This window comes from Centruroides sculpturatus, unplaced genomic scaffold (genome assembly GCF_000671375.1).
Source record: "Centruroides sculpturatus isolate CEXI.00-Female unplaced genomic scaffold, Cexi_2.0 scaffold411, whole genome shotgun sequence".
NCBI classification, from domain to species: domain Eukaryota; kingdom Metazoa; phylum Arthropoda; class Arachnida; order Scorpiones; family Buthidae; genus Centruroides; species Centruroides sculpturatus.
This window is the reverse complement of record NW_019384776.1, coordinates 9,572-18,867: the sequence shown is the minus strand read 5'-3', so window position 1 is coordinate 18,867 and position 9,296 is coordinate 9,572. Positions and strand designations below refer to the sequence as shown.

General features: G+C 33.9%; 1 protein-coding gene across 2 annotated transcripts in view; it reads left to right on the top strand.

Moving 5' to 3' along the window:
- Positions 1-8,821, top strand: part of LOC111629091 (uracil phosphoribosyltransferase homolog) — a 36,270-nt gene extending 27,449 nt beyond the window's left edge. The window contains exon 4 of one of the 2 annotated variants that reach the window (XM_023372954.1): positions 8,345-8,821. In XM_023372954.1, coding sequence (XP_023228722.1) covers positions 8,345-8,376 — 32 coding nt within the window. In that variant the 3' untranslated portion in view covers positions 8,377-8,821. Of the gene's footprint in view, positions 1-8,047; positions 8,088-8,344 lie in introns of those variants that run through there. The other variant, XM_023372955.1, reaches the window with a different exon arrangement.
- The last annotated feature ends 475 nt before the right edge of the window (positions 8,822-9,296 follow it).

The following is a 9,296-nucleotide window of genomic DNA, read 5'->3' as shown; positions in this document are numbered from 1 at the left end:
AACAAAATAAATATATTGAAAAATATAAAAACAATAAAAAATTATACTTCAGATGTTAATTTAGTATCAAAAACGTAAAATATTTGAGTAGCCCAAGACATAGCCAAAGATTGAAGTGCCACAGCACTGGCGAAAATTTAAATTTGCCGACTGGAATTCTTTCGGATGATTGACTTTCGGAAAATCGACGCTCTACTGTATATATAAAAATTAGTGAAACATTTGCTGCTTTTGCTTTAAAATTATTTTACTAATCCTTGGCTCCAATGATGTCACTGCAACATGTAAAGGAGCTTCTATTTCAACAAGTATAGCCAAGTGCTATACTTGTTTTTAATAGCTGTTACAGTTGAGAATGTTTCTTTATACAAGTAGGTCATTGTGAATGGAGACAGAAATTTTAAGACTTTTTTGCTCAATATTGGATATTTGCTTTTTACAGAAAGCCAAAAATGACTTCTTGAAGATGAGTTGAATTGAAGTTTGAGACTATCATCTGACAATAATTTGATAAAACTTTCTTTTTCTTTCACATAATTGCTTTCCTCAATATTTGAAGAAAATGGGTTTACTATCCACATATTTCCTTTTCTGGTATCCTTTTCTTTTGGATAATAATGTTCAAAAGATTCTTTGATTCAAAAGTGCTGTTGAACAAGACTATTGTCTGTTGGTTGATGTCTTTTTCTTTTATGTATTCATTCAGATTTGGAAACATTTGCAAATCTTTGCCGATTAATAGTTCTTTCCATAACAATATTTTCTTCTGGAATGCATCCATTTTACTTCGCAAAGTAAAAATGTCTGAAAGTTCTCCTTGAATAGATATGTTCAACTCATGTAACAAAGAAAAAATGTCTGCCAAATAAGCAAGCTTTGCTACCCAGTCATCATTGCAGAAGAAAATTTGGAATTTAGATTTATTTTGTTGTTGAAAGAATAATTCTACTCCTTGTCGCATATTAAACAATTGGGTTAAAACTTTACCCTTTGACAGCCAATGCACCTCAGCATGAAGATGATGCTTATGTTCTTAGCCCATTTCATCACAAAGTGATTCAAATAATCAAGAGTTGAGAGCTTTATGCCGAATTTCATTTACAATTTTAATTACCTCAGACAGTACTTCATGTAATTCTGGAGATAATCTTTTCGCAGCAAGTTGTTCACGGTGTAAAATACAATGATTCAAAATTATATCTGTGTGTCCAACATTTTTTATTTTTTTAACAACTCCAGATTGGTGCCCGGTCATACTTGCAGCACTGTCTGTACATATCCTTATACATTTTCCCAATCAATTTCATGCTTCAGAAAATCATTCAATACATTGAAAATTTCAGATCCAGTTGTTCTACCCAGCAAGTTGAGTGAACATAGAAATTCTTCTTTTAAATATTTTTCAAAATTAAGTCTCTCAAAGCAAAGAAGAATAACTTTGTTTGTTATGTCGGATGATTCATCAAGTTGAATTGCATAAAATGTTGCATTTTTGATCATTTCTACTTCTTGTTCTTGTTCTTATTTTACAGTTAAGAAGCGCTATCCTTTTAGCTAGGACTTTGCCCTGTAAGAATATGAAAGAAGAGTTTAGGAAAGTTGATGATTAGGAGGAAGAGGAAATAAAGATAGATAGGACAGTGTGAGATAAGAAATAGCCCAGAGCCCCTCCACGGAATCCCATGGGCGCCACCTCGCATTTATTAAGATCAGAAAACAATTACATTTAAATGTATGTACATATATACAAGGCGTTAACAATGTTTATACTCCATCGTTGGGAGAGCCGCTCGGTGGATCGAGAGCCTTACTCTCCTTAATAAATTTGATGGTGGCTTTCATCAAATTTTTGTTGTCAATGAAATTGTGCTAACCGGGAGGCAAATTGAAACCTTCCTTGAGACAAGTCCCCATCAGTTTTAGTCGTTGGTCTCTGTATTTGGTACAATCGTAGATCAGATGTTCTATGGTGTCTTCAGAATTTATGTCAACGTTGCACTTGTTGGAGTTCTTCTTCCTGAAGCGTTCTAAGTAGGCATTGAACGCCCCGTGTCCAGTGAGACATTGTGTGAGTTTGTAGCTTGGGCAGAAACTTTTGTTTTTGTGTCGCCTTTTGATTGAAGGAATAAATTTGTGGCATTGTTTTCCGGTGTTTGACTTGTTCCATTCCCTTGCCATAGGATCCTGATTTCTTGTCTTACATAGCGGTGCACATAATTAACTGGAAATGAGTGTATGTATTCTTTGAGTTCGTCCTTGCTTTTTTCGTCAATTTGTCTGCAAGTTTGTTGCCTCTATAACCACTGTGACTTGGTATCCATTGGAACAAGATTTCAAATTGCTGTCCTAGGTCATGGGCAAGAGCAATTAGATCTGCTGCGAGTGCCAAGTTGTTTTTCATTGTTTTGAGAATATATAAGGCGACCTTGCTGTCTGTGAAAATGATTAGCTTTTTTGGCGTTGTCAGATTTAGTTGTTTTATGTATGAGATGGCCTTATAGATCGCCCATAACTCGGCTTGGGTTATAGTGCATTCATTTGCCAGCCTGAAAGCTGCCTGATACATTGTCTTTTTTTCCTTTTTTGATTATGAGTCCAGATCCTACTCCCTGGTCGTCCTTTGATCCGTCCGTGTATATTGTTATTAGCTGCTCGTTTTCTTGATTTGTGATATTATCGTATTCCAAAAGGACTTTGTACGAGCATCTCATCCTGGGGTCGATCGGTAAATCCTTGTTTTTTAATTTCTACTACTTGAACTTCAACATCTTCAGCTATCTCTTCAATTCTGCGTTTCACAGACCTAGCAGACATAGGAATTACCTTCATTTTTTAGGCAGTTTGATTTCCCAAAACCTCCTCACAAGCTTGTAATAAGCAAGGTTTAATTAGTTCCTCTCCAATTATATAAGGCTTTTTTTGATTTCACTATTTGAAATGCCATCAAATAAGAGGCTTTTAATACAGACTTATATTGAATTGTCATTTTATTTAAAGGATATATTTGCTTTTGTAAATTATCACACAATCTCTGAAAATATTCAACTGACTTATTAGCTAAATCTGGATGTTTAGTCAGGAAATGTCTGGTAAGTTTTGATGGTTTCATGGCTTCATTGGATAAACTCATAGAATATATGCACAAAATGGTTGTGGATTAAGTTCTGTTTTAGGTTCTTCTATAAAACCATATTTCAAATAATCATGATCATATTCTCGACCTTCAGTTTTATCTTCTTTCCTGCTGATGCTTGATGATGATGGAATCTGTGGGGGCTCTTGTAATTCTTCAACTAACTTACGTTTACCTGAAGCATTGTGAAAAAAAATGTAAAATTGTCGATTGCTTCTTTTCATCCATTTTAATTTTTTGATCCTAGAACTTTACAAAAATAATATATTCCTAATAATTTTGATTGCTTAAATATATTCAAAATATTATGTATAATTTTAAACATAGCTTTAAAAATGCAAAAACTATTTGGCTACTCATAAGTGCAAGATTTCAAATGCATATACTCATTACGTATAGGAGTACAAGTACAAAGAAATTAATTTTTAATGTTGACACCACTTATACATTTAAAGAAGTACGTAAATGTATATTAGAAAGATTGAATGAATCATTGTTATGAATTATTGAGTACTTTACCTTAATTGTATGTTTATTGGTGTTGCAACGAATAGTATGTTCGGCCTCAGGCCGAATACCAAATATTCGGCTCGATTAACACACATATGAAAATTGGCACGCAAAACACATTATGGTAAGGACCTGCTCTCTATTGGCCCGCTGTCACTACGCTTCATCAATCACGTTAATTCTTGACAGTTGTAGCGGACAGACACAAGCGTCATGGCAGTACTGTATGTGATAATGATATCAAATGTGGATAACAATGAAATGACCTACACATGTAAATAACGGAAAAAGAAGAGAGAAGGACCGCCAAGTGAAAATGTGAAAATAAATATGAAATTGAGTTGATAACATAATCGAACAAGTCGAGGCAGCTTATTGGCGCGAAATTCATGGCTGTCAATGTCAAATAATTGTTGTCATAGACTTAGGAAGGCTAAATGCTTGTAATGAAAGTCACTTAGTGTGCACGGGAGAAAGCTTGGGGCCGTTTAGGCTACCAAGCTGTCTCGAATCTGTAAAATCATAACTGTGACTTATACCATCATCCTATCTGTCTCTTTTCTGCGTTATCACCAGGCTATGAGTCACGTAATTGTAAAATTGGAAATCTACGACGGAAAAGTGATGAATCGAAAGTATTGTGAGGGTGTATTATGATGTATGCATAGGCATACATGGACTAGAGTGATAGAGGGAAGAGCGCTTAAAAAGAAGGATAGGCAGGGTCAGACCCTCAGATGTGCGACAATTCTCGAACGAATGTGTGTACGTCTGCTGATCTTTGTAATTATAAATTGCGAATACATGTGACTAATATTATTTTCTTTTTTATTTTGTGCGTCTTATAAGTTATAAATAAATATAAACAAACAACATTAATTAGATAACATTAAATCTAAATACCAAAATGATTAATTTACTGTGTTTTTGTTATTTCTTACTCCTGTTTTTCGGTATTCAGCCGAATAGTGATTAAATATTCGGTATTTGGCTGAATAGCAAAAAATAGGCCAAATAGGCTGAATACTGAATAGTAACTGAATATTCGTTACATCACTAATGTTTATACAATGAGATGATTCATATGATTGCATAAAAACAAACGATATACATCTACAGATATTTGAATGGATTAAATACTGAAATAATAATTTTACTCTTTGCTGTATTTGGTGCCGTTGCCAAATGTAGTGAGGCAGAAACCATAGATAAAAGAAATAAAATAAGACAATTTGAAAATTATACTTCTAAGAGTATAATGCTTCTGTGCAAACCAGTCGTGCACACCATTACTTGACCATTACATTAACCATTACTAAATGCTTAAAATTTTTGATTTTTGTAGTATATTTTTTTACTAGCTTTGTAAGGAACCAAGTCTGAGCTTTATTTTTATTTTACTTTTATTTTGCTTTCATTATATTTTGTTTGGGGCTTATGTTTATTTAAGACGAAGGTTTCCTCACCATTCACCTTAGTAACTTAAAAATAGAAGAAAAACCAANTTTTTCGGAGTTTGCAGAATTTTTTAAAAGGAAAAACTTTTGAGGATGAGAACAATGTAAAAAAGGCTATTTCTGAATATTTTGATTCAAAACCGAAATCATTTTACAAAGACAGGATTAAAAAGTTACCATCAAGATGGCAAGAAATTGTACAAAATAATGTTGAATACATTATAGGTTGAAATAAAATTTAATTAAAATTTTTTGTTGCTTTTTTTGTAGATAAAAATGCGCACAAACTTATGGACTGACCTGATATATTAACAGTATAGTTAGTTATATACAAAAGCCAAAATCATTTATTTTTAGTAACATTTTGAACTTTTGTGTTTAATTTTAACCTCATAACTTGACTATACTATACAATAAAATAAAATAGAGAAGACACTGAGGTCGGTGTTACATGTACATTTTTTTATCGCAAGTACTTTTGACGAACTTATAGACGTTGTCATCAGGTGAATACAGAGATTTACCAAAAAATTAAACAGAAATAATCTGATGTAGAATAGAACGCATAAAATTTTAGGTTGAAACTTTTGTCAAAGCCGTTAAGAACACGAAACAAATATTCAAATATAATTCGAAAACCGAACGAGCAGTAAGCTCCATGATGCATGGGTTGGTGCATGCATAAAACCAGGCTCACGCTATATGCATACTGGAGAATGCTGGTATTTGCTTAAATGCTTGTATAGTGTGACCCATACACTGGGCAGATCAAGCATTGGGGTGTTGCACGTGTCCAAGATGGTAGTAAGGAGAGATTCCCTGATGAAAACAATTTTTTGATCCTTACAGCTCTTGAACATAGCCGCTTGGGATCATAGCGGGTTGTAACCCTGCTCAAGTACCTTTCTTGCGAGCTCGGTGGTGCCTACCCCTCACAACATCGTCTTGGTGCTCTTCAAGGCAGCTGGCAAGCATTCTAGTAGTGACCCCGATATATCTTGTGTTTAGCCCCGTTGCAGGATTTTCTAGAGGAACAGCATAGACCCCCGATTTCTCAAAAGTGGAAAATTTGTCTCTATAATTACAAATAAGCTTGCATAGGTTTGGAAGTACAAGATTGCACTGCCTAAAGATTCTGCAGATGCGTATATAGGGGGGTCCAAGATATGGCAACGATGTTTGTACCATCAAAAACTCCCTCTTACTGCATAACGTAGAGCTTGGAAACAGTGCTTTCTTTACCCTATTGAGCACATGTGTAAATTTTGCACGTGAAATGCCAGCAGTGCGTACTGCCAAACTGATGTTGTCTAACTCGATGTTTACCAGCTCTTGCGTAGAGGATAGTAAGTATGCCCTTCTGATGAGGGAGGCAATGGCAGCATTAACGTATCGAGAAAGCTGAAAGGCCTCTGCTGGTATAATGTGCGGAGCTATGCTAGATTTGTGATTAACCGAGAATTGTGGCCCTTCTGAAGATTTATGTATATGCAGGTCTAAGAATGTTATTGCCACATTGCTTTCTTTCTCCCAAGTGAAACTGGTGGAAGAATATATACTTGAGAGTTGTTGCATAAAGGTGAGGAACATCTCATCTGTGTCTTCCCATGCTATGAGGATGTCATCAACATAAGGCAAATACAGCCTCGGGTAGTGGATGGCAAGCGCAGAATTGAACGTTCTGTGCTCAATCTCTCTCATAAAAAGTTCCACTAGGATTGCAGATAAAAGAGAACCCATAGAGACCCCTTGCTTTTGTAAATAGATTTTTTGGTTAAAATGAAAGTAATTGTACTCGGTGATGAAGGTGAGCGCATCACGTATATCAGGCACCTGTTGGATGTTAAAGCCCTTTTTTAGAAGGAGAGAATTAGCCAGCATTACAGCCTCAAAGGTGGGCACTGAAGGATATAAAGATATTACATCTAGCTTGTAGAAGGTGTAGGTGTCTGGCCATAGTGTACCAATACTTGAAGCGATGATGGATTTAGCTGTTACAGAAGAGGGAGTAACATATGGAGAGTCCGGAACTATTGTGTGAAGGAATTTAGCAAGCACTTTTTCTAAATAATAGATAGGGTGAGACCATTTGTTTACTAGAGGACGTAACGGCCAGTTTGTCTTATGGGTTTTTGGTTGAAAGAACAACCTAAGACACGCAACATTGGAGGGGGGATCTGCCCGGTGTCAGGTCATGCTATGCAAGCATTTAAGCAAATACTAGCATTCTCCAGTATGCATATAGCATGAGCCTGGTTCTGCACATGCTCCAACCCACACATCACAGAGCTTACTGCTCGTTTGGTTTTCGAATTATATTATATTATATTAATTTGTTTTTTTTTTTTTTATGAAAAATATTATTTATCGTTAAAAATTATGACATAATTGAAACTATGAAATCATATTTGAACTAATTGAAACTATGAATTATATTTGAATATTTGTTTCATGTTCTTAACGGCTTTGACAAAAGTCTCAACCTAAAATTTTATGCGTTATATTGTACATCAGATTATTTCTGTTTAATTTTCCGGTAAATCTCTATATTTGCCTTATGACGATGACTGTAAGTTCATCGAAAGTGCTTGTGATAAAAAATGTAAATGTGATGCCAACCTCAGTGTCTTCTCCATTTTATTTTATTATACAGTATTTTGGCATGATAGTCATCCTATTGATGACTATACTGTATATTTGAATTTCACAGTCAGATTTTGTTATTAAATGAAAATGAACCAAAAATAAAAAATTTAAGATAAAAAGTTTTTATTTTGGAATATATTGATATTTCAAAATTACACGTGTATAACTAAATTGTTGATTATTTGAAATGGAATCACCAATTTTTTTTTTTTTTTTATGTATAGCATTGTAAAAGTAATTTTAAAAATTACCCAGTCCTTAATTTATTGCATTAGTATAATCTGTTATTTCTTTTTTATAGATCTTGAACTTCTATTTTAAATATTCTCATTATTTTTTCACGGTTAATTTATAATTAATTTATTAATATGAGTTGTTTTTTTTTATGAAAAATATTATTTATCGTTAAAAATTATGACATAATTGAAACTATGAAATCATTGTAAAATCACATCTGCTGTTAAAAGGAAACTTTTATAATAAATTTCTTTTTAAATTACAATAGTTTGAGTTATTTATTTTACAAATTATTATTGAATTTGTTTTCTTAAAAAAATTTGATTACAAAAAACTTCTTTTATTCCAAATAATATACTAGCTGCAAATGTCTGGCATCGCTTGGGCTTTTGAAGAAAAGGTGGATTGATGAGGTCGATTTGGAAGAGGGTGTAAAAACAATCCTTAGTAACTAAAATGTATATTTATTGACCTCAATATTTACAATAATGAAACTGCAAAACTCAAAAAACAATTGCTGGTACTAAAGCTAATGCAGTGGGACTCTGACATGTTTGTCCCACAGACTTAACATTGTATATTTGCCACTTCACCACACCTGAACACCACACAATGGTTCACTTTGCACCTTTCTCAAATCTCTGTTCAGCAACATCATCTACAGCAGGGGTCAGCAACCTTTTAGATATCGCGGACCACTAATATAATTTTTAAAGATACAAATTTTTACGAGCATTGAGTATGGTATACGTATATATGTTTATCTATATTAATAATTTTATATGCATTATATATACAGTAGATCCCCCTATAACACGGGTTCCTATAGTTCGGATTCCTATATGACGACGAAAAAATTGCGACGGTATCCGTACAAACATGGTTAAAAAAACTCCTATAATTCAGTAAAACATCATCGGGCAGCCGAACTACTTTTTCCGCCGTCCAGCGCCACGCTACGGAGAGTTTAGGCGGGTAAGTTCAGTTTACTATCGTCTGTACAGTATTATATATAAATTAGGTACTGTACATATAATTATATATACAGTACCTAATTTATATATAAACTTAATTTATTGTAACTTTATTATAATCTATAATATAATCGAGATGGGTTGATAATAATAATGATAATAATAATAAGTGCAGAACCCAAATGGTTAGGAGTTGGAAGCTGAAATTTGGTACACAGATAGGGTACGTCACGAAAACGCACACTAAGAAGGGATTTTTCGAAATTCCTCCCGGGGGGGAGAAAGACAGGATTAAGGCTTAACACTTCCATCAACAATGGAAGTGTTAAGTAACAATGG